The sequence below is a fragment of the Petaurus breviceps genome, unplaced genomic scaffold, assembly GCF_028583685.1.
Source record: "Petaurus breviceps papuanus isolate PSGF00001 unplaced genomic scaffold, PetGlider_PUasm1.0 38, whole genome shotgun sequence".
NCBI classification, from domain to species: Eukaryota; Metazoa; Chordata; class Mammalia; order Diprotodontia; family Petauridae; genus Petaurus; species Petaurus breviceps.
In genome coordinates, this window is record NW_027186304.1 from 23,735,499 (window position 1) to 23,762,762 (window position 27,264).

Genomic DNA, 27,264 nt, shown 5'->3' on the forward strand with positions numbered 1-27,264 from the left:
GAGATATTTAGGGGAAAATACCATTGTTCTATATCAGGGTGTTAATATTACAGTGACTACCCCATCTCCAATTAGTCATAAATTTGAACTGAGGACTCAAAGAGATAAGGGCAAGAAGGGAAATGGAGATATTAGATAAATGTTCTGAATACCTAGTTTAAAAGGCAGGGGTATTCTACCTTTAACACACTGCTTCTCAAGTTGAGGGGAATCTCCTCTTCCATCCAGCACAATCTCCCCTTAGGGAGAATCCGAACCTGGGTACCTGAAGAAAATGGTCTACTCAATCTTCCCTTGTACCCCACAACCAATGCTCTTCCTTTCCCAGATCACATGCTAGGTTTGGCTGGCCCTGGCTCTATACTCTAGGTCAGTGGCTGTAAATTTTAAACGCCCTTCTCCCTCACCCATTTTGTTAAGTAGAAATGCATAGATTAGGATCTGTATTATAGAGCTCATTAAATTATCTTTCCTTCTAAGAATACTCCTTTTCCAAAATTCCTGCTTTCTGTTGAGGACACTACTATTCCAACAGGCTCCCAGTTTCTCTTTTTATCTTTTATGCCTTACTCACCTAAACCTTCTCTCTTCAAAATTACCAAAGATATCAATTGTCAATTTTTCTCCATCTTTATCCTTCATGACCCCTCTTGCAGTATCTGACATTGTTCATCACTCTCTTTTTCTGGATATTTACTTTCTTCCTCCCTTGTTTGTTGAAAATTCTGTATAAAAATTCTCACATCTGCATACTTACATTTGGAAACATAGTTTTATGATCTATTAAAAAATCTAAAGGAATACTTTTACTTATTAACAATATAAAAATGAAACTCCTTCTGATTAGTTTGGGAGAACAAGTGATTGACATCAGGGAAGATGGAGACTGATTAGCTGAATTCCAACAAAAACTTCTGCATAACTAATGAATGAGATTGCGAAACAGGCATCAGCATTTAGTTAGCAGAGCCACGGATGCACTCCTTTTACTGTAGGGGTTTTTAACCTTGTTTATGTCACAGATTTCTTGGGTACAGTCTGATGAATCCTATGAGCCTCATCCCAGAATGTTTTTAAATGAATAAAATACTTAAGATTATAAGAGAAATAATTTAGTGAAACAGTTATCAATATATTTATGTACACATACATATATCCAAGTTCACGGACCTCAGCTACTGCAATCTAGAGCTAGATATTCTTGTGAAATATCTTTTCAGGCTACGAGAAACATTAAAACCAATTATTGATATAAACTGAACTTAGAGACAGTTCTCAGAATTATTTTATCACAGTGTGAAACCAATATTTTGAAAAATAGTGAAGCATATTCAATCACATTGTTTACTAAAATATTATTATTTTTATTGAAAACAAAAAGGTTTTGTAATAATTTCAAAATATTTCTTCTTTATCTCATCCCTTATTTCAAATTTTGTGCTTTAATAATTTAATAATTTTATTTTTATTTAATAATTATGGTCATAATTATTAGCATAGTACATTTATGTAATTATGAATAAGTCAATATACATATACTGAGTTAAATGCTCAATTTTTTTTGTTTTTTGTTGATAGGGGTGCTGATGCATTGCAGACCATAGCTTTCAGGCTCTAAATGTGAAGACAGGAAAAAAGACCTTTAAAAGATCCTATAGCTTGGATGGCATGGAATAAATAGTGAGGAAAGGAACCTCATGAGCACTAAGGAAGAGCTGAGTATGCTAACTTTATATTGCTGAGTTCCCTTTTCCTTTCTGAATTTTCAGTTTGCTTAGCTAGGAACCAAAATACATTCCTGAGTGCCACCCTACTTCTTCTCTGGTAGGAAACTGGTAGTGCAGTAAAGGCATGACTACAACTATATCACTAAAAAAAAAAAAATCTCCCTCTCCCAATGAGTCAAGATTCATTTAGATAAAAATAAAGGACTATCCCCAGGTTAAAGTGACTTCCATTTGTGATTCATAACTTAGTGTGAACTATTTTTCCTACAACCTAATGAACATCTAGAACAATGAAAGAAGAGTTTTGAGTAGGGGAAAGGGGATAAGGGGAAAGAGAAATGAATTTATAGTTTGAGACATCTTATGGTAGGACAGACTTAGGCAGAGGAGGAAAGGTGCTGCGTAGGGGCCAGAGGCATATTTCATACATTTTTGGTCTTAGTGTGGCAGCCACTGTGAGCACTGGGAACAATCGATGAAGGCACGAAGACCTAGAGGTTGCACATACCCGGACAGACATATAGCAGATTGAGGATGATTCTGTGTCTACATGTCACTATTGTGTCATGACATGAGGCACAGGTAAGGATGGCCTTCCCCGCTCAGGTTAATTGTATTTTTTTCTATGTATTTGGGCCAAGTTACTAATAACTGTAGGGAATAATACACCAGATTTTGAGCTCCAGCTAAAATCTCACATTTCCTTAAAGCTCTTAATGCTAACCTAGTGCCTTCCTCCCCTCTGTTGACCATCTTCAATCTATTCTGTCTACATTTTATTTGTACATAGTTGTTTGCATGTTATTGGGTCCATTAAGACTGTCAGCTCTGTAAGAAGAGGAACTATTTTTTGCCCTTCTTTTTGTGTCCCCAAAGTTTTAGACAGTGCTTGGAACATAGCAGGCACTTATTAAATACTTCTTGTTTTGACTTAACATAGCAGGCACTTATTAAATACTTGTTGTTTTGACTTAATCCTTTTAAGTACCTTCTTCCACTTCAGTCAAATGGTTTGGACTGAAATTTCCTGGATACTATTTGACTCAAGTTTTATAAGCACCCAACTGAAGAGGGTTATTAAATAAATACATATGGATAAAGAATAGCTCACATATATGGGCAGCTGGATAGCACAGTAGAGTGCTAGGTCTGTCATGTTAGCCAATCTTATAGGTGTGAGGTGGTACCTCAGTTTTTAAAATTTGCATTTCTCTAATTATTAGTGATTCAGAGCATTTTTTCATGTAACTATTGATAGCTTTGATTTCTTCTTCTAAAAACTGCCTGTTCATATCAATTGGGGAATGGCTCTGATTTTTATAAATTACATAGCTGAGAAGACCTTGTCATTTACCTTTATATATTGTATACCTAATTTATTTCACTGATCAACCACTCTATTTCTTAGCCAGTACCAAATTGTTTTGATGGTTAGTGCATTGTAATATAGTTTCAAATATAGTACTGTTAGGCTGCCTTCCTTCACTGATTCTGTTGATATACCTGATCTTTTGTTTTCCAGATGAATTTTGTTATTATTTTTTCTAGCTCTACAAAATAATTCTTTGGTAGTTTGATTGGTATGACACTGAGTAAGTAAATAAATTTAGGTAAATTTTTCATTTTTAAGTCTACCATCATTGTTGCTGTTCAGTCATTTCAGTTGTATCCGATCCTACATGACCCACTGAGGTTTTCTTGGCAAAGATACCAGAGAGGTTTGTCATTTCCTTCTTCAGTCCATTTTACAGATGAGGAAACTGAGGCAAACAGGGTTAAATGATTTGTTTAGGAACATACAGCTAATGTCTGAGGTTCAATTTGAACTCAGGTTTTCTTAACTCCAGACCTGGCTCTCTATCCACAATGTCATCTAGCTGCCCTGTCTACCATCATATTATTTGCAAAAAGTGTTTTGTTTCCTCATCATCCTTATTTCTTCGATTTCTTTTTCTTATTTTATTTTTTTATAACTAATATTCACTAGTACACTACTGAACAATGATGGTGATAATCCTCATGAGCTTCTTAAACCTTTAAAGTTCCTTGGCCACATCAGTTTTCTGGTACTTTCAAAAACATTTTAATGTTCATAAATCAATGTAAATATACAGAGGAATTTTTATAGTAATCATTAGTAACAAATGAACCCTCAAGATTCTTAAGACTAAATCTTTTGGTGGTGATAAAAAACTCCAACCCACTGATATCTGGACATTCAAGAACAGAGGGGTCAAAAATATGGCCCTCAACACTTGCAAGTGCACCCTTAACCAAATTAAAACATACTTGTGAAAATATTTAACAAAATAAATAAAAATACAACAAAACACAGATAATACTACATTTAAAAACTAAGTCAATATGTGGCCTGCAGGGATCTTTGTGAATGCATTGGTGGCCCTGTTTCTATTTGAGTTTAATACTGCTGCTCTAAACACATTATAACCATATGTCCATAAATGCATATATGTTTATGTGTGCACATAGTACCTTTTCTTGTGCTTTTTAATGCTCCCTTTGTTTCAAGAGCTACTTTAAGAAATCCAATGTTAATGCCTCCTTCTGCTTATAATTAACATGCTGACATCAGATGCCAAGTCTGAACTACCAACATACCTACCCTATGCACTCAGGATACAAACATAAGATTCCACTTTAGGACTATTTAAGCCATTCATCCTTTTTCTTCCTATGTCCAATTTTGGGGTCCATTAAAAAACCCCAGCAAACTATTTATTAATACTTATACCATAGGAAAGGCAAGAGAAATAAAGAGATAAAATAAATTTTTTTTTCTCTAGGTAAAATTTCAAAGAAGGAAAAATTTGAAACTACTTTTTAAAATAGGGTCTAGGGGGTTATGAATGAATTTCAGTGATCCATGCTATCCTTGTTCTCCATTATTACAGATAATTTATGAGTTGGCTGAAACATAATTTTTCCTAACTTGAATGTCACAGCAGAATCCCACATAGCTTCAAATGTCATGTATAAAAACTAAATAAAACATACTATCAGTGAGTGCATGTTACAGCAAAATGAAGCTTAAAAAATTACTTGTGAATAAAAGGCAGGGACTTAACTTTATTCCTTTGATAGTAATGAAAACCTAATAAAAATCTTTTATTTTTTAATCCCATATAATAATTTCTCTAATATTCAGGCAGAATACATTAACCAAATGGAAATTAAAATGTATGAAAGGAAATGATTTTCAAGTTATTTACTTTGATAATATGTAAGAGAGTGGAATACATTAATATTCTGTGAGAAGGATACTTCAGATGTCTTTTTTTGTGTGAGATAGTAAGTGATAAAATGTAGTTTGAATCTATAATGTCTAGTAGGCTAAATTTATAGGCAAAGATTAATTTAGGTTAAATATCTTTTTAAAATATCATGGTTCTATCATTTCTTCAACTGAATTAACTTTTAAGTTTTTTTTTTTAAACAAAATTTGGAGGAGAATCTATAAATGCCTAATTTGTCCAATCTGACACAGAATTTATTTGGTAAATCAAGTGAGAAGAGACTGAGTGGCAAAATGTAATTTTTTTTCCCCTGGGGAGTAGGCAAGGCAATTGGGATTAAGCGACTTGGCCAAGGTCACACAGCTAATAAGTGTCAAGAGTCCAGGGCCGGTGCTCTATTCGTTGAGCCACCTAGCTGCCCCCCCCCAATATAATTCTTACAGCAATATTTCACTCTTGCTTTGCTGATGAGTGGGGTATACCAAATTATTAATAGCTAGAGTAAAGGAAAAAGTACATAAGTTTGCTAGAGGTTGAAACTTTTGACTTTGTACACCATCTCAAAAAAAAAAGATGTTGTGAGATGGTTACTGTATAAAGCCAACAGAATCTATTTTATTTATCAATAAATATCAGGTAGAATTGGTGGTACCTTCCCCCAAGTAGGACTTTTCTATCAATTCTCCTAGTTACCATATTTATTAGTGTCCACGAATACAAAGTATTTGTAGGTAGTAATTTACATGAATAAGGCACTAAATAGGGTGCTAATTAACTATACGCAACTTTTTTTTAAACCCATGTGTGAATTATCTTTTTTTTTTTAAATTGGAGAGTCATTTATCCATAGGGAATAAGGTCGGTGATATGGAAGGAAGGATGTGGGAGAAGAGTGGACATTAAATAGTAAAATAAATTTTATTTTTAATAAAACCTACTGCCTATTTAGGTATACCATGCATCAATGAACAGGATTTTATTTTGTGTATTAGCCAGAAGAGGTAGTTCTATAAAAAAGATCATAGAAGTTTATACTCACACACACACACACAATGCCTAATTCATCAAAGTTACTTGATATTGTTAAGTTTACATTAATTTTATTTATCAAAATTACAACAGTGTTATGTTTAGTATAATCTTATAAAAAAATGAAAGTTCACAAATTTGGTTATATCTGAGAGTATATCTAAAGATGTAGCATTTTAAGATGTAGCATCCTGTGACATTAAAGATGTAGCATCCTGTGACAAGGATGGCATGATGGGAAGGATAATTTACTTTCATATGTTCAAAAGCTAGCAGCATTAAAATATATACTTAATACCCAATTAACATAATCTAAATTTAGAACAGATCAAGTTTGGTCAAATCAGATCTAGAAGGACCTTAGGCAAATTAAATGGTGAAATTGGGTACTTTCATCCCTCTTTAAAAAAAAGTAATCTCAATACTTTTTCATGATATAGTGATCTTTTTGCATAATTTCTTGAGTGACCTTGATTAACCAAAAATTCTGGTAGAACATATTAACCAAATGGAAAAACCAATACATAATTGATGAATATGAAAAAAATCAAGGTCAGTGAGATATGAACATATTTTGGAAAAAGCATTTGTCTAAAATAAAAATATATAATTCAACTAAAGTCCATTGCTCTTTGATGAAAAATGATTGCTTTAACAATATTTTCTTACATATCAAGGGAATATTTTTCACCTCATTTAGATTATCAAAGATGACTAATATAAGGCATTAACTAATTTGCAAGTCATAGATGAATTTTAAAGTCTAAAAATCATCCTGAATTGTAATACTTTATCTTTCAAAGCAATTTACATATATGTGTATATATTAACATATACACATACACACATATGTATATAATTTCATTTCATCCCCATAACAAACTTGCAAGATAAGTTGGGTCAGCATTATTATTCTTTTTTTTTCCAATAGAAAAATGATTTACTTGTCCTTCTTCCACATAGATGTATTGTTTGGGTAACAAGGCTCACATAAAATCACAGACTTAGAAAGCTACACTTAAAATAATGAAGGGTCAAGGCAAAGCTGATTCCCCTGGACAGAGTTATCAGTCTGGAGGCTCCAGCTACCTGAATTTACTTGTGTACATCTTCACCAGAAGTGCCTTTTCCTGAAAGGGTGAAATTTACAAATAGACTTGTAGGAAATAAGGAAATACTTTCATTATATAAAGGAAAAGTTTCTCTCAAAAATGGGGGAAAAAAAGGGCAGATGTTATTATTTGACCAGAATGGTTGGAGGTCAATATGGAAAAACTATGACGTTATTACTATTATTATTATAAGCTGATCACAACAATGGGACAAAGAGGGTTTTGTCCAAAAAATGGATAAAACCTCCTGCATTTTTATACAGGACCTTTCCTTATGACATTCTGAGACACAGTCAATCCATGTACCATGTTTTGTCCTGGAGGGCAGAATAGTTTTGAAATACCATTCATTAAAAGGAGTGAATCTAGTTACTGTTGTGGCTCCACAAAAGGAACTCTAACCCAGCAGATAGCCCAGCAGTTTCATTCTCATGAACACTCTTGCCATGAAGAAACTCAAGGTGACACCGATGAAACCAACGAATAACAGAAGAAACCTAGTGAGCTTGGGAATATTTGGTGCCCTGGATAGGTCTAGGATTATAAAACCTAAACCTCCCACTGGATGCAAGCCCTTCCATAGCATATTGTCCGTTTACCAAAAAAGCAGCTGGTCCCTGATGTCCATGTTCATGTGTCATAGATCTAAGACTAGGAGGTTCTACAATGACACCATAAATTATTCCTCCAGTGATGAGGAAATAAGACACCACCACCAGGGTGCACATCGTCACAGCTGATGGCATGTGGGCCCATGGTGGCTTCTGTAATTTCAGGCTGGGACACTCGAGGCCTATGAAGGGTACCTGGTACAACATCTCCATGGCAGTGGCAACATCCAACAGCCCCCAAGTCCCTCACTCCGCATCAGCACTGGCGCTACTACTGCTGCTGTCTATCATTACTCTTTTTTTTTTTAAGCAATCGGGGTTAAGTAACTTGCTCAAGGTTACATGGCCAGTTATTTCTGGGTGTGGTGCTGAGTATCTGAGCCCGGATTTGATCCCCAGGTCATCCCAACACTGGAGCCGGTGCTCTTACTCGCTGAGCCACCTGGCCGCCCCTAAGCAATCGGGGTTAAGTAACTTGCTCAAGGTTACATGGCCAGGTGTTTCTGGGTGGGTGCTAAGTGTCTGAGCCCGGGATTCGATCTACAGGTCATCCCAACACTGGAGCCGGTGCTCTTACTCACTGTGCTACTTGGCTGCCCCTCATCATTATTCTTAATAATACAAATAACAAAACAAGTGGAAAAATTACTAGTTTAAAGTCAGGCTGCTAATTAGAGACAGTCAAATATCCTGACATTCTAATGTGGTACTATTTCTATGAGATTTTTGTCAATGATTTGGTGTTGAGGAAATGAGGGAGAGAGTTCATATTTCCTGGACAGATTCTAGACTAGAGATAATGACTAAAAAATAGCTTTTAACAGATCTTGAAAATAAAATAGTAGTACAAATCAGTGATCTTGTGATTTAACTGAAAATGTTCAACTATCAGACAAATAAATCTACTAAGCACCCCATTCTTTTTCTATTAAAAGGAGAAAATTCTTCTGTGATATTAGTCAAAGTGGTGTGACTTATTCTTTTTTCCTATTCCCTCAATTCCTGTTTAGCGTTCCTCCCATTTTGAAGGGAGTTTAAACAAGTTGTTTAGCTTGAATTTTTCCAATAATTTGTTCAATTCTCTATTTTCTCTTTTATCTGTTATGTTTGTTCAGGGCTGAGAGAGGAACAGTAAAGTCTTCTACCATTAATGTGCTACTATTTATACTTAATGATATTAATGGTAGTTTAATTTTAAAGAAAAATTATCACTAACAAATTTTCTCATGAAACAGTTTTAGAGTAGAAGACAATGTGTGGGTTTTGCTTTCTTATTCAATGTCATTCTTTCATATATTATTAGATTGTTCAATATATCCACACTTAAAGCTATAAGAGTTATTCCATTTGTTTGTCTATTTGTTTTTTGTTTCCCTTCCTCTTTTAAGCCAGTACTTTGTTCCTATGATTGGTTTTGCTTAATCTACTTTGATGCAATCCTATTTCTGCAGACTTTCTTCCCCCTAACATTAACTGAATTTCAAAAACATATAAATATACTAAATATGATAAATCTTTAGTGTGAAGATATGTTTAATTTTTACCTATTTTCCTCCCAAATTTCTCTGGTCCCTATTTGCCCTGAAAAAATACATATCCCCATTACGGAATCTATCAATATATTTTAAGCCAAGTTTTTCATGACCCAATTAATGTGGAAAATGTTAATCTTGTCTATCCTTTTACCTGCTGCTACTTCTTCCATGAAGATTTCTCTATTTTCTCCAGTTGAAAGGATCCTTTCCTTTCTCAAATTTTCCCATTCTACTTTTCTTGTCCTCTTTTTGTCTCCATCATATTTTATCTTGTGTTATACTTACTACTAGAGATACCATTCTACATTGACTGAAATCAAATAATTACTGAAAATGCTTTAAGTCCTGCATTTTAACTAGTTCTAAATCCATCTAGCTATACCATTACCTAACACATACTTCTCCATCTTTTTCAAAAGAATAGCATAAAATATTTGATCAAATATTTCGATAAAATCTTGGCAAACTCCGGGGTAAGGTAATACATGATTATGAACGCTGCCACTGGGGAGTTTGGGCTGTTGGATCTACTGAGTTTGGGAGTTCTGAGTTGCTGTATGGCTAAGCCCATCACTATCAGTACTAAGTCTGGCACCAATGTGAGGATTCCCTGAGAAAAGAGGGTCCAAAGCTACTTAGTGTGGGGCGAATTAACCCAGGTCAGAGAAACAGAACCAGTCAAGGTTTCTGTGCTAATAAGTAGTGGGATCATGCCAGGGAGCAGCCATGGCACTTCCAACATCAGTAAGATAGTAAGATAGGGAGACCCTGGCCCTCCTCTCCCAAAAAAGTCCACATAAGAGGTGATGAAAATTTGTATTAGAGTGTTGGCCAAGTCAAGAAGGGAATGAATGTGAGAAGAGATGTACAGGTAGGCAAGACTTGGCAATTAACTGGACATAAGAAGTGAGAGACAGGGAAGAGTTGAGGATGATTCCAAGGTTGCAAACATGAGTAACTGGAAGAATGTCAACAAAAGCAGAGAAGTTAGCAAGAGAGATAATGAATTCTGGTTTAGCAACCCTGTCAAAAGACAGAAATAAGGTTAATCGAGTATGACCTGCTTTTGATGAAGCCACATTAGCTCTTTGTGTTTACCGTCTCCTTTTCTTGATGTTATTTCTTTAATAATATGTAGCCAAGACACTAGCACTTTCCTGGCAGTTAGTAAATGTTGTAATTACTCCTATATTACTGTTTTCTGTATTTTCTTCAGCTGTTGGCTGAAGTCAGAGACTATATCTCAATAGTCAGTATTGGCTATGTCTAGGACCACCTTTACATATTTGCTTTACTAACATTTATGTTGAGCTTAAAAGTTTGCAAAGTCCTGCAGATAAATTATCTCATTTGAGCCTTTGTTATTACTTTTCTCATTTTACAGAGAGAAGTGAGACTGACAGAGGTTAAGTGACTTGCCTGGGATCATGTGATTAGTAAGTATCTGAAGTGATATTTGAACTCAGGTCTTCCTAAAACCAAGCTGACTTTGTTACCCAGCAGTCTTTAAGGGAATCTGCCAGGAAGACAACCCTTAAATTTGGGAATTTTTCAAAATATTGACTATTTATATCACATTGGTATATCCATTTTTCCCTCTTTATTCCTTTTCATTTTAATATGTGACTCAAAGAATCCCAGTAATCCTTTGCCCTTTCCTATTATCACTACTATTAGTAGTCTGTTTAGAGAGGTAAAAAAACAAATTCTCTTTCTTGTGATTTTTTTTCTTATGGTGAGAAGGAAATGTTTATGACTCTAAAAAATTTAAAAGATTTAATTTCCAACAAGCATGTTTTAAAGAGTGAAACCTATCTGATTATCATAGGATCACAGTTTTCTTTTCCCCTATGGGAAATGATCTTTATCTTGAAATGATCTTTATCTTTCATGTTCTTTTTTTAAGTCTATTCTGTATCACAGTTTTCATATGATCAATGCAAAATGCTGCATATTTATGTACATCACATTACACCTGACTAGACTGTAAGCCCCATAAAGGCAGGGAATATATTAATTTTCTATCACTTCAAACACAATGTTTTGCACAGAAGAGTAGTTTAGTACATGGCTTTTGAGTGGTTGAATTAATAATGCTCTTGAACTCTTTAGAAAAAAAGGTAGAAAGGGTGGCTAGGTGATGCAGTGAATAGACCATCGGCCCTGGAGTCAGGAGGACCTGAGTTCAAATCCGGCCTCAGACACTTAACACTTAACTAGCCATGTGACTTGGGGCAAGTCACTTAACCCCAACTGCCCCTCCAAAAAAAGCAAAAAGAAAAAAGGTAGTAGGCTGACACAAAATACTCAAGCAAAAAATTTTAAATTATTACTTTACTAAGAATTATATGGTTTTCAAAGGCTTTTAAAAATTCATAATTAAAAAAAACTATGAGCAGGTTAAATAAGGCCAAGATTGAGAATTAGACATATCAAAGAATCATATAATTTCAGATAATTTAATCCAAACCAGAAAAGTATAGAGACCATCTCTACAACATCCCCAATAAATGTCCATCCAGACTTAACTTAAGAGGCAACCCATTCTACTTTTGGATAGTTCTAACTGGAAGATTTTCTTTACACTAAATACAAAATCTGCCTCTGTGTAATTCCATCCATTGCTCCTAATTCTGTCCTGGAGGGTCAAAAGTAGTCAGTCAACAAGCATATATCATGTAATCTGTGACAGGTTCTGTTCTAAGGGATGGGGATTCAAAAGCAAAAACAATTCCTGTTTTCAAGAAGTTCACATTCTAATGAATTTATTTTTTTTCTTCCATATGATAGCTATTATGTTCTTGTATAAATTTTCTCTTTTCCAGGATAAATAATTCCTATTCTTTAATGAATTCCAGGATGCCTTGTTCTTGAGGTCATTTACCATCCTATTTGTCTTTGTATGGATGCTTTCTGATTTACCCTAAAAGTGGGCACCCAGAAGAAAACAAAACTCAAGATGCGGTTTGACCAGGATATAATAAAGTACAGTAAAATTATTTCCTTCTTCCTTCTGGATATTATGTCATTATTAATACAGCCAGAGACCATATAAGCTGTTGTTGTGATTTTATTTTTTGATGATGATTATCACACAGAGAATTATACTGGTTTGTAGTACACTATAGGTTCCAGATTATTTTCAAATGAATTACTTTTTAGACATGCCTGTTAACATCTTGTATTTGTAAAGGTTTATTTATTTACTTAAACCTAAGTGTAGGTTTCAAAAGGCAGCTAGCAGATAGAGTGCCAGGCCCAGAGTCAAGAAGATTCATCTTTCTGAGTTCAAATGCGGCCTCAGCAACTTACTTGTGTGACCCTGGGCAAGTCACTGAATCCTGTTTGCCTCAGGTTCCTCATGTATAAAATGAGCTAGAGAAGGAAATGGCAAACCGCTAGCGTATCTTGGCCAAGAAAACCCCAAATGCAGTTATAAAGAGTTGGACACAACTGAAAAACAACTGAACAACCACACAGCAAAGGTTTTTAAATCCCTGGTAATTTTTTCCCTTATTTTGAGATGTTTAGAGAATTAAAACAGATAATGGAGGTCTTGTGAATAAATGAGTCAGAGTAGGCTCTCATTAAAGGGAAAGCATTCTGTTTAATAAGACAAAACTCACATACTCTGAAGAAGCATTAGACCTGGAATTTAAAGCCAACTAAAGCATTTATATAAACTGTCTACTTATAAACACTTAATTCATGACTGACACACAAATTGAGTTAAGTTGTAGGGAAGTTGAGTTCAGAATCTTTATACTTGCTTCCTGTAAGGTGAAATGAATTTAGGTCCTAATTCACAATATTCAAGGGGGCACTGATCTACAGCTCTCTCTTCTTATGGTAGTATATCTTCTCTCATACATCAGAATTAACAAATTGGTGTCCAGAAATCTTTTTCCCTGCTACCACCTTTCCTTCCCCCAATCTTACCTATTCTCTGATATACACTATTTCCAAAAACAAAAAGATTTGTCAACACCCTGGATTCTAAGACTAGAGAAGCTAATAAATTATAGAAATGTGTTCCAGGGTTGCTGGAATTCATTTTCCTCTAGAAACAATGCTCTATAAGGTATTTAAGAAGAATGTAAATAGTACTATTAATCTAGCAGACTAGCCTTGGGCACCTCCCGTGAAACTGCACTTGTATTGTGGCCCTTTGCTTGAAGAGTATAAACCATACTGAGGGGACACAATTCCTTTTTTACTGGTGATTCCTGTGACTGGGAAGATTACATCAAAGATGGCTAGTGATTGATAAAGGAAGATGTGCCCACCCTATGGTATATGTAAGACCACAGATACCATCATGGGTTCTTTAAAAGTACCAGAGGGTAGAGCTAATTAGAATGGTGTTGGATCTCTTCTCCCAATGACCCTAGTCTGACCCCTACCTGTTCAGATCCCACTAGGATCTCTATCTTCCAAATGTACAAAACATACAAGATCTTTCAGAGAATAGAGGGGTGTGGGGAAGCAGAGGGAGAAAATTCCCCAAGGCTATACTGTGGGTCACTATTAGGAGCTTCCCCAGGGGCATAAGAAGTGGCTAGAGGGGTGAAGGAGTTTGAGGATGCACATAAGGCATTTGAAAGTTACCTGTTTATAACTGTGGAGCTGAATTACAGAATCCTAGGAGTTGGAAAGTACCTCAGAGGTCATCTAGGCCAACCAGGACCCAACTGATGATTTTCATCCTTGTAAAGTAGTCATCTAACTCTATTTAAATGTCTCTGGTGACAAGAAACTCACATTAAGTCCTTATTCCCTTCGATTTCTGAAGTTTTTTTTTTCAGAGAACTGTTGATCTGGAGCCAGGACCTCAGAAACCGTTTCTAGTCTGAACTCATTATTATACAGATGAGGAAAAGGAAACTTAGAGGAGTTAAATGACTAGTCACTATAGCTATGGTCAGAAGTGGAATTTGAATGTAGGTCTTCCTGACTTCAAGTTAATGCTGTATCTATTGCTTCCTCTCTGAATTATTAGGACATTTTTTCTTGAGTAGAAGTTTGTTTTGTACTTCTATGGGGTGCTAGTTCTTCCCTTGAAGGACAAACAGAGAAATCCTAACCTTTTTTTTTTTTCATGAAATAACCTTTTGACTACTTGAAGACACTATCAGAGATCCCTGTAAACCTTTTCTTTTCTATGTTAAACATTCTCACTTCCTTAACAGATCTTCAAATGTAAAGGTTTTGAGTTTTCACACAGTGTTCATGCTTCTTTGGATGTGCTCCAGCTTGTAAACGTTTCATATAAAATGTGGCAACCTAGAACTGGATTCAAATGTACTCTGACTAGGGCAGATTTCCATGGGACTATCATTTTCCTTACTGTGTACGCCATACTTTTATCAATGCTGCCTAAAATGCCATTAGCTTCTTTTGCTGTCATGTCATAACACTGATTCATTTTGAACTTAGCTCACAATACATTAGAACTCTTATGGCTTCTTCATAAGAACTATTTTTCTAGTCATGTCTCCCCCAAACTGTATTTGTGAATTAGGTTTGGATGGAGGAAAGTGGAACTAAGGTCTCTGGAAGAGAAGAGATGAGACTTATACTTCAGATATACTTCAACAAGTTACACCTGCTGAGAAAAAGTGCATGTTACATTAATTAGGGGAGTTACTTGCCAACATTACTCAAAGAAGGTCAACAAATCTTATGGATTATGAACTAACTCACATCATGCTATCTTAAATATCCAGCCAATGAGATGATCTAACACACATTCTGGTGGAACTAACCTGTGAAGCTCTCGTCGTCATCAGACAGAGGCACTTCTCTCTTCAGAAGCAGCTCTAACTCTTCCGTCTCTGCTACGTCTACGGGTCGTTCCCCATGTTTGTTGGCCTGAAATGCATTTCCACCATGTCGAAGAAGCAGCTTGACAATCTGTAAGGTTAAGCAATTTAAATTCTGTAAGTGCAACTGAATTCAGCCCTCATTTATTAAATACCTATCATGTGCAGAGCAGAGCACTGCATTAGGTGCTAAAGGCAATAAAAGTAAGGTATCAGTCATGACCTCATGACAGCTATGACACAGATGAACATTAACTCGTGACTTCCACTGTTTAAATTTTAGAATCAATACAAACAGGATTTACAGATGAATTACAGCCAAAATATTTTTTTAAAATTAAACAAATTAGAGGATTCACAATGAATTGAACAATTAAATATTTTCATGTGGCCAACCCAGGATTATTAGGGAAAACAGCAAAAAAAATGATCACTGAACTATAGACCATCATCTTATAAAACTAAATTGACAGATTACTAAAAATAGACTATGTTAAAATGACATGCAAAATAATTAACTTATAGATGACATACATGATCTAACTGCATATGGCTGAAGTATCTGTCTCAAGGGCAAATTCTTAACATGTCCCTTTAAGTGGAACTATTATTGTTACTGAACCATGAATATCTAGCTCTTCAGGAAAAAACAGAAATACTTAGGCCTATAATATCTGAATTCACATAATGGAATTAAAAAGACATGAGTTCAAATCTAGTCTCAGACACTTACTAGTTTCGTGAACCAGAACAGGTGCTAAATAAATGCTTATTTCCTTCCCTTCCCCCTCCATGATAAAAATTGTTTTCTCTTGGCTGTTTAGAGAAAGACAGAAGAGAAAAAAGTGATAAATAGCTTTTTAATTGGACATAGCCTATAATTCCAGGCATATTTTGGGGGGAGATGGCACAGGGGTGTCCACACCTATAATTTTACCAATGTAGGGAGCTTCTGGTGTGGAAACACTTTCAATAACTAGTGTGCAACTTACAGTTGAAAAGTTAAGTGGGGAAAGGAATAAGCATTTATATACTGTCAACTATGTGCAAGGTACTGTGGTTTTTTTTTTTTTACAAATAAGATATTTACAAATAATTTTTTTTACAAATATTAAGTAAAATCTTATTTACAAATAAGATACTTTGCAAATAACTTATTTGATATCTCATTTGGTTAAGTGATAGGTAATATGTTATTAACAGCAGGCCTTAAAACCAAGTCTTCCTGACTTCAAGACTAGATTTCTATGCATCTATGATGTTGTTCAATCATTTCAGTTGTGCGGAACTCTTCATGATACTATATGGGTTTTCCTTGGCAAAAACGCTGGAGTGATTTGTCATTTCCTTTTCCAGTTCATTTTTTGCAGATGAGGAAACTGAGGCAAATAGGGTTAAGTGACTTGCCCAGGTCACCTGGCTAGAAAGTGTCTGAGGTTAGATTTGAACTCAGGAAGATGAGTCTTCCTAACTCTAGGTCCAGTACTCTATCCACTGTGCCATGTAGCTGCCCTCTTCTGTATCTATATTAGGCAAAAATTAATACCTTTTCTTGCTTTTAAGAATGGTGTGATCAGTTTTCTATTTCCCTACTGTACTTCGGAAGGGAACCAGAAACAGTCTTTTGAAAATTTGTGCATGCCAGTATATAGGGCATATTCTGAGACTACAAAAATATAACATCCTCCATAAATTTTCCATTCCAGTTCCTTACTATGGAATAGAGATGATCTTGTGTTCTCTGACGTCTCATGAGTGGAACAAAAGCTATAGAAGTTCTTAGCAAGCAGGAAAGAGTTTAAACATGGTCCTGGTGATAAAAGGGGTTTGAGGAATAGACCAGTTAAACTTGGAGAGGCTCCATACCAGGTTGGCTACATATTGGTGAGAGATTTTTGGCCACAACAATTTTCCTATTTTCATTTATATTTTATTTGTGCCTTAGAATGTGATCATTTTTTATAAATGCTTAAAGAATATTTAAATAAGGAAATTCTCTAATTATTTTCAGTTTTCATATGGCTTTCAAATCTAATTTTTTCCAGTATTCTATGCAAGCCTATACATTTTTATTTTTCTTTATCTGCCTTGCTGTACTCAATGTGATGGTGAAGGCACTTTCTTTTAATATCTTTCCGTCTATAATCTTTTTTGCAAGTCATTCAAATTTTCCTCTAAAAATTTAATTGCCTGTGTTTATTGATCTATTTTCCATGTAAACTGTATCTTTAGGAGTGATAAAGTTTTTATTTTTCTCTCTCAGTGATTTGTGATTTGAATTTAATGTTGTCTAATATCATGACTACAGCTCCTGATTTCTGGAGTGAAATAATACATAATAAATTTTATTCCAAATAAATCATTTTAAAATTTGAAAATATCTTCCTGTGTTAGGTTTGTTTCCTGTAAGAAACCTACTTTTGGGGTGGCTAGGTGGAACAGTAAGAGCACCGGCCCCAGAGTCGGGAGGACCTGGATCAGTTCCGGCCTCAGATACTTAACACCCACACACACACAAAAACTGGCTGTGTAACCCTGAGCAAATTACTTAACTCTAATTGCTTAAAAAAAAAACAACAACAACCTACTTTTTCCTGTCATATTACTATTTCGCAAACCTCTTCTGTTTTATAGGGTAATTCAGTAAATTTATGTTTAAAGTATTAATTGTTAAATTTATTTTTTTCTTAATCATACTCTTAATATATCACTTGTTTTAATCAGTAAGGAGGCTTGTACAACTTAGTTCATTTTAATCAGATCAATGTCAAGGGCACTAAATAAAGAATGAGAAGAGCTGGGTTCAGATTTAAGATGTGCCTCCTACTTATGGGTAACTCTGGGAAAGCCAGTTAACTTCTATCGGGCTCAGTTTTTGTAAAATGAAGGGATTGGAATACTGAGGTCCCTTCTGGCTCTACACTTAAGCTCCACTTGCCTTACTAATTACTATGTTGATTGCATTATAGTTGGTTACATCCACAGATATCTTTCTCTGCCACTTCATCATAGCAAGGTGGTGACCCTGGGATCCCAAGGCTGCTCCAGTACTGTTCAGCTCTGCCAGGCCAGAAAGGCTTTTGTACCTCCTATACTATAGACTGACTGGAGACAAGCTGATCTATATGAAGGCTGGTAGGTGATGGATTCTCTGCCTTGGTAATCTCTTGGCAAAAAAGGGAACAAAATCAAGTATTGTTGTCAGAGCAATATTCTAATCACTCACTCCCCATGTAAGTTAGGCATTTTTCCTTAAAAGGTATTAAAACCAATCTTGAGATTTGAATTGCTGAAAGAACTAACTGCTGATCTGACTTCCTGGTCCTCTGAATACAAAACTGCCTTGAGTAGCTCGTGGTATACTTGGAAGCTTGAGCTCTGGACAATAACAGACAACTCAGGCAAGGGAACTTGGCTCAGCTGAATCAATTCAAGGTGTCCTCAATATATATCCTTGTTGAATATACATCTGCTATGGCTAAGTAATCTCCTTTCGTTTACTCTTCAGTAATCTGTGAATGTCTTATTTCGTTCCAGTACTGAACATGAATTACCAGGGTGCTGACATGAGTTAAGTTCAGCCTAGAACAGGTACCTTTCACAGCTATGGCTAGTTAAGAATTAACATAATAATTATATTATTTTTATAATATATTTTATTTATATATAAATAATTTAATAATAATTAACATAACATAATAATGAACAAACAAGGGATACAGTTTACCGCAAAAGATTAAAACAGATAATTTTGATTACTTGAAATTAAATGTTTGCATGAAATAAATTAATGTAGTTAGGATAAGAAATGAACCTGATGATTAGGAAAAAATCTTTCACATTTTAAAAGGGTCTGATATCCAAGACACAGGGAATTAACAAAAATATATAAGACCCAAAGTCATCTCCCAATGAACAGTTAAAGGATATAAACAAACAATTCTCAAAAGAATTATAAATTATTAATAAACATATGAAATATTTTCAAATAACTAAGAAGAGAAATACAAATCAAAAAGTCTCTGAGGTTTGACTTCACTAAAGAGGATCAAAGATGGAAATAGTCAATGTTGGAGGGGTTGTGGGAAGACAGACATACTAATATACTGTAGGGGGAGCTATAAACCGATTCATGTATTCTGGAAAGAAATTTGGAATTATGCTAAAAGAGTAACTAAAATGTACAGCTTTGACTCAAAGATTCCATTGCTAGATACATAACCTAAAGATGTCAAAGACAGCAAGAAAGGCTCCATACAAAATAACTAAAATATTGCCTCTCAGCACTTTCTGTAGTAGCAAACAAGTGGAAACAAAACAAATGCCTATTGATTAGAGAATGGCTAACAAATTGTGGTACATGAAAGTAATAAATTACTGTTGTAAGAAAGAATCAATATGAAGAGCTCAGAAAGAATGGAAATTCTGATACAGAGTAATGTGAGCAGGACCAGGAAAACAATATATAAAGTGACTCTACAATGTCAATGAGATAACAAAAACAAGTCAAATACTATTTAATTATAATGACCACGTCTGGTCATAGAAAATAGTTGAGAAAATGTACCTTATCCTTTCCTTCTTTGGAAAAATGGGGATTGAGAGGCAGAGAATATTGTATATACTCAAAGATAGAGATGAGGTACTTTTCCTCTCTTTAAATCTTTGTTATAAAGGATGACTTACCTGGTAGGAAAGGGGGGAGACATATATTTGGAAAGGAAGGTAACATCAAAACAAAAGACATAAATAAAAATAAAACTGATTTTAAAAAGGGAAAGTAGGAGTATTGGGGTAATAACCTCACAACTTTTTTTTTTTTTTGCTTTTTGGAAGGCAATTGGGGTTAAGTGACTTGCCCAAGGTCACACAGCTAGTTTTTATGTTAAGTGTCTGAGGCCAGATTTGAACTCATGACCTCCTGACTCCAGGGCTGGTGTTCTATTCCACCTAGCCGCCCCCACACAACTTCTTATGGTCAACTATGAAAGCGAAAAAGAAATGGAAAATGGCAACACCCAGTGATTGACATATGGCCCTTGAACTGATATATGGTGAGAAGACTGGGAATGGATTGTTCCAAACAACATAAATTACAGAAACTTAGGTGTCATCTCCTCATAGAGTCAAACTGGGGGAGACAACATGTACATAAGTAGGAATATATAAAAATGTTAAATAGATTCAAGATAACTTAGAAGAGAAGGCAACTGACAGCTGGGGTAGGAGAGTTAGGAATTAGGCTTCATGCAGAAACTGATACTTAAGCTGAGACTTACAAGAAATGAGAGATGAAGGTGAGCTGAAAGATTTCCTTCACAGGGCACAGTGTATGCAAAAGCACAGAGCTGGAAGAGGTAGTGCTATGTGTTTCTAGAAGAATTTTCAATAAAGCTGTCAAGTTAGGTTGGGGTCAGGTTGTGAAGAATTTTAAGATGTCAAACAAAGAAACTTCTACTTGATCATAATAAAGGAAAATTATCGGAGATTACTGAGTAAAGGAGTCACATGGTTAGATCTGTACTTTGGGGAAATCACTTTGGCAGTTGTGTGGAGAAAGGAATGGAGAAGAGAGACAGGAAGACCAAACAGAAGGCTACTGCAATAGTTCAGGCAAGAGGTGATGATCACTGCACTAATAAGAACTATGAGAGTAGTTAGAAAGGGATGGATACAAGGGATGTTGAGAAGGCAGAAACAAGATTTAGCAACCGATTGGATATATGGGGTGAGGGGGAAGTCAAACCAAAGATACCACGGAACCTGCAAACCTCAGTGACTGAAAGGACAATGCAAAAAAAAAAAAAAGCTCAAAATATCTAACAGTCAATTGGTAAAGACTCAGAGAAAGAAAAGATCTAGATATACCTATCTGGAATCATCTGCATTGAAATGATAAACTTCTTTGAGCTGATGAGGTCACTGAGAAGGTATAAGCAGAGAAGAGGGAATAGGAAGAGAGCCTTGGGGAAGATCTATGGCAAGAGTGAGAGAGAACACATTTTTAACCCTTACTCTTTCATTGGTATCTTTGCCATGTCAAGTCAGCATGGACATTGCCCTCAGCAAAGGAGACTGAGAAAGAAAAGTGAGAAAGGGAAGAAAAGAATCAAGAGAACAGACAGGAAAATGGAAAGGAGAAATTATACTGGAGAAGAAAGCCAGCAACTTCAGATGCCACAGACAGGGCAAACAGGATGAGGAATGATTTTTAAAAATCTAAGCACTTATATTAGCAATTAGAGATCTCTGGTAACTTTGGAGAGAGTGGTTTCAGTTGAGTGAGGTTAAAGAGTTTTTGCCTAAAACTGAAAGGCAGCATTATTTGTAACAGAGTAACACAACAAGCTTTCTCAACAATATTGGGGGGAAAGCAAACAGTCCTATTATCTCCACTATTGCTTGATAAAATGCTAGAAATACTTACTATAGCAATTACACACGCAAAAAAAAAAAAGAAGGGAAGAAGTACTGGCAAAAAAGAAGGCTTTCAAATAACATAATAAATTAGAGAAACTAAGATTCAGTGAAAAAATTAAAGTAATATAGCTTCATTAAAGTATCAATACAAAATGCACTCAAATAACTGACCTTTCTGAATGTTACTAATAAAGCTAGAAGTAAAAGATAAAAAGAAACTTAATTCAAGATTGCTAGATAAAGCATAAAGTAGTGTTTTTTTTTTTTAAAGCAATCGGGGTTAAGTAACTTGCTCAGGGTTACACTGCCAGTTATTTCTGGGTGTGGTGCTAAGTACCTGAGCCCGGCTTCGATCCCCAGGTCATCCCGACACTGGGCTGGTGCTCTGACTCGCTGAGCCACCTGGCTGCCCCAGAAAGTACTGTTTTAATCTACCAAGACACATGTGGGACCTATATAAATACAATTACAAAAATGATCTTTATATAAATAAAGGAAGACAAAAAATGGGGAGCCATTTGTTTTTCATAGTTACATTATACCATTAGAGTTAAACAGAACGATGCTACCCAAATTAGTTTACAGATTTGATGCAATGCCAGATGGACAAGGAGTTACTTTACAGTATTAGATACAATAACCACAAAATTAATTTGTAGGAATAAAAAGTCTAGAATATGACAATGGACATATGAAAAAAAAAGAACAAAACAGATTAGCAATGACATTTCAAACTAAGTTATAAAACAGTAAGACTTCAAAACTATATAGTTCTGGTTAAAAGAAAAGTAGAAAGGCAGAACAGATTGGATAAATAAAGTTCTGAAGCAAGAGAACATGGCAGTCAGGTTCTTGATAAATCCACACAAGCTACTAGAATAGTGGAAGGACTACCTATTAATATTCAATATTACTATGAAAACTATAAACAGTTTGGTAGGAAATAAAGTTTAGATTATCATTTTAGGTCAAATATAATATGTTCCAAATGGACATTCCAGGAATTTAATGAATCTATTTTTTCACAGATGTGATAATCTCTCCAATAATGCAGATAACAACCCATCAATGCTTGGCAATGCTATATAACTCCAGGTGTCATTGTGTCAAAAGTTTTCTGTAGGGTCTGCTAGGTGGGTGCAGTGAATAGAGCAATGGCCCCGGAGTCAGGAGGACGTGAGTTCAAATCTGGCCTTAGACACTCAACACAAAAACTAGCCATGTGACCTTGGCCAAGTCACTTAATCCCAACTGCCCTCCAAAAAAGCAAAAAAAAAAAAAAGTTTTCTTTAGTGAGGTACAACCAGTGTACTGTGGAATTTCCTTGTTGACTCATCATGACAAAGATACCCATGAAACACTAAATGCTGAAAATTTGTTATCTTTCATTTTAGCCATGGATTCTCTTTGGATGGATCATCTTTCCAAATTAAAAAAAAAGTTATTTTACTTTGAATTTAAGGCTAAGTAAAATTAGCATTTTCATTAACATAACAGAACAGAATGAGGATTATACCTGAAACTGCAACTCTATTGAGTACATTTTGCTCTTTTTTTTTTAAAGTATGTAATAAATTCAAGATGTAACTTTCAAAGCTGACTTGCTTATCTTTGATACAATCATGAGGTAGGCAGTATGCTTTATCACAGGTTCCCCTGTGGTTAGGAATTATTGATTATAGGTCTTAAGTTTTTCAAAGGTGTTTCCTTTTACAATGTTATTGTTTAAACTATTCTTCTTGTTCTGCTATCTTCACTCTGTATCAGTTTATATAAGTCCTCCTAGGTTTCTTTGAAATAATCTTTTTTTGGTTATTTCTCTTAGTGCAATAATATTTTTATTACATTAATGATTAAAGGAAACATAATGTGTTCAGCCATTTCCCAAGTGCTGCCCATAAAAAACAAAACAAAACAAAAAACCCATACATTTATTTAATTACAACCTTTACATCATTTCTTCATAATTTCTGGATTTTCATGAGTTGTATATATTACAATAGCCTGCTCATGTTTATGAACCTCTCCACTGCCTTTTGGATGACCTTCAACTTCAATTTTTTGAAGAGTATAGTATTTTCTTACTCTCAGACATAAAACACCAGAAGAACATTGATATTAAAAAGATTGACCATTGTTTAAAAGAGAAGTTTGGGGTTACTAAAATAACTGAAATTTCTGTTTGTTTTATTAAAAATTTTTTTATAGATGTCTTTTGTTTTTTTTGCTTTACTATAGTTTCCGCCAGCATTCCTTTCCTTTATCTTCTTCCTCCCAAGGAGCCATCCCTCACCGTAAACAGTATTTTTAAAGGAAAAAACAAAACAAACCCCCAAACCAACAACAGCGAACCAATAAATACATTGGAAAAATAAAAAAAAAATGTGCAATGTGTAACACCCACAGTCCTAGCATCTCCTGGAGGAGATGGGTTGGAAGGATCCTCTCATATCTCTTCTTTCAAGCCATATCTGTTCTTTACAATTTTGCGACATTCACTTTTGATTTTTCTTTTGTGTGTAGTTCTTTCCATCTACGTTACTGCAGTTGTGCATGTTGTTTTCTTGTCTCTGCTTACTTCACTCTGCATCAATTCAAGTAGGTCTTTCCATTCTTTTCTGTTTTCACAATTTCTTATAAGGTGGTGATACTCCATTAGATTCATGTAAAGTTATATATCTTGTATCTTTTGTAACTGTCTGTAAACCCTTTGGTTCAAACTACCTCTCTTCCTCATAGCTATGAGAGGTATAGAACTTGCTCCTCTTCTAAAATTTTTAATAATATGATTTTTAATATAATTATGCATCCATTTAGAATACAATGTGGAATAAATATGCTGTAGTATTGGTCTAAATCTAACTTCTGCCACACTTCTTTCCAGTTTTTCCAGCAGGTCAAAAAACCCCAAACCAATAGGGAGTTCTTTCCTAAGCAATTTAAATTTTCCATATTTTTTTTCCCTAAACATTAGGTTACTGAGTTCCATTGTTCCTGATTCCACCTTGTCTAGTCTATTCCATAAATCTTTGTATTTAACCAGTACCAGAAGGTTTTTGATGACTCCTGCTTTATGATATAGTTTAAGGCTGTCTACAGGTGCTTTTCCCTGTTTGTCTCTCTTTTCATCATTTTCCTTGATATTCTAGATCTTTTCTTTTTCCAAATTAATTGTTATTGTGTCAATAGTTTATTAGTGCACCAATTTTCCCTCATCTCCTACAGCATTTGTCATTTCTGTTAGGTGTGAGGTGGTATCTCAGAGTTGTTTTAATTTGCATTTTTCTAATCAACAGTGATTTTGAGCATTTTTTCATGACTATAGACAGTTCTTATTTCTTTTCTGAAAACTGCCTGTTCATATCATTTGAACATTCAATTGAACAATGGCTCTTATTTTTATAAATTTGATTTAGTCCCCTATATATTTGAAGAATAAAGGCATTTTCTCTGGCTGTTCTCCAGGCCTGGAATACTCTCCCTCTTCCTCTCTGCGTCCTGGTTTCCTTCAGGTTCCAACTAAAATCTCACCTTATTTTCCCCTCCCTCTTAATCCGAGTGCCCTTCCTCTGCTGATCCTGCATATAACCCCGCTTGCGTACATTTGCTGGCATGTGGTCTCCCCTGACGGAGTGGGAGCTTGACAGCAGAGGCTTCTTTTGTCTTTCTTGTATCACTTGCACTCATCCTAATACCTGGCACACAACTGGTGCCTAATAAATGCTTACTGATGGAATGCAAGTTATGACTTAGGCTTATGTTTTTCATTTGCCTTTAATATTAATTTATCTTTAACATGAATAAATAGAAGCAATTAATGATTTTCTCTTCTGTTGTAAACACAGTACTATATCTTTTCAATTAAATTATCTTAAACTTTTTTAAGGTGGTCCTATTTTCACCAGCTCTCTTTCCCTTCCCCTTTTGCCTCCCTCAGTTACTCCTTTCCCTGGTTTTGAAGTTTTGCATATTAGTTCCTTTATCTTTCTGGCTTTTTTTAAATTTAAGACCTCCTCTATTTTTTTTTCTTGGTTAGTCAAATAGAATCCCCTTTCCTGTCTTCTTAAATATTTTTTGTTCCTTAGTTTTTGAAATGTCATTTTCTGGGCCATTTCTTTCTTTATTCTACTATGTATCTTCCCTTCCAATTCTAGGTTTTTATTTTTTGATTCATGGTGCTTATACTTATATGATCCTTTAATCTCTACATTTCTCAAGGAACTAAAACTTTTGAGGTAAATACTTTGGGTTCTCTTCAAAACAGTTTCTTTTATTGCCTAGCAAATCTCATACCCTGCCCTTTTCTGTTGTCACTCTTAGAAATATCAATTTCTTTGAGGATATAGCAGCATTGATTCAAGGTAGGAATATCTGTCACTTTGTTTTTTTTTTTAAAAAGATTTCCCTCTCATTTTCCTCACAATTTGTATCCTTTTCTTTCTTTTCTAGACTTTTATTCTTCGATCCATGGAACTTACATTTATTTCTTTAGTCCCTGTATTCTCCATAGAATGAAAACTTTTAAGGTACCTATTTTGGATTCTTTCTTCTAAAAAATTCACTTTACCCCATTACTCTGCTTTTTTTCTGTTGTGTGTCACTCTTAGAAATAACAATAAATGTAGGTGATAGGATATTGCCCCCATGGCAGGATTCTTCCTATGTCCCCCGATTGCAGTTCAGTATTGATATTTGCTTCTTCCTTGGTCACTTTTTCCTCATTTTCTCCAAAATCTTTTCCCTAGTTTCCTGACTTCTCACTGTTCTGGGTTGCTCCCAGGAGCTCTGATTCCCCTTCTTCTGAGGCATAATGAGTCATCTCTAAGCACTAATTGCTTAGAGATGCAAACTGCTCCTGCTCCCATTTCCCTTTATATAGTATCTTTCTTCTCCTATAGGGCCATTCATCAGGGGTACTGCTCCCCTATTACTGACACAAGGTATCCATCCATTTTCAATCTCCCCTTCTGCTTTCTCATCTACTCTCCTGTAGGCTACTTTTCTTCCTGTCAACCTACTGGTGTTATTTTTCCCTTTGTTGTCAGCCTTTGGCTGACTGCATCAGGGTACATCACCTCTTCTTTATCTTCTACCTTTTCTTCTTTTTTATATTTCCTCTGATTTTGTAATTTCGTCCTACCAAAAAACCCCCCAAACAAACCAAGACACTGATTCACCTACTGGCGTGTTGGGAAGTTTAATTCATATTACAAGCCAGTACTTCTATTTGCCTTTGCTTTCATCCTTCTTTCCTCTTGTATATTTAGAAAGAAGTCTCTTAACTGTGTCTCTGCTGCTATTTCCTTGGTTGTTGTATCTCTCTTGTCTGCCTAAGAAGCAAATACTCTCTTCGTGTCTGAATCTCTAAGAGTACTTTGAATGGCTCTTTGTTATTGAACATCCTGTTAAGTTCAGATTTGCAAGGCATGTCACCTTGGGCTCCATCTGAGCTCGAATACACTTTGAAACACATTAATCCATTCCCTTTTGTGTTTTATGATGAATGAATAATACCATGTTTCCCCGATAATAAGACACTGTCTTATTAATTTTTTTGGAAAGAAAAACACCAGATGGCTTATTTTCAGGGGAGGGCTTATGTTGTCCTGCCTCAGCTCTCCTCTGCAGCACTGCTCTCAATGGCGCCAGCAAGCAAATCACTGGGGAAGAACAGGATGACGCGGCTCTGATTGGATGCAGCTCGGAGCACGGCATGCGTTTCACGGGGGGGGGGGAACGGTGCATACAGAGGGT

At 35.3% G+C, this 27,264-nt stretch overlaps 1 protein-coding gene and 1 pseudogene across 8 annotated transcripts in view; both read right to left on the reverse strand.

Annotated features, from left to right (window-relative positions):
• ANKRD12 (ankyrin repeat domain 12) overlaps positions 1–27,264 on the reverse strand; it is a 209,358-nt gene that overhangs the window by 35,711 nt on the left and 146,383 nt on the right. For all 8 annotated transcript variants that reach the window (XM_069099659.1, XM_069099654.1, XM_069099653.1 and 5 more), the window contains one exon: positions 15,034–15,181. In XM_069099659.1, coding sequence (XP_068955760.1) covers positions 15,034–15,181 — 148 coding nt within the window. The remainder of the gene's footprint in view (positions 1–15,033; positions 15,182–27,264) is intronic.
• On the reverse strand, positions 216–15,027 carry LOC138170380 (oligosaccharyltransferase complex subunit OSTC-like; annotated as a pseudogene).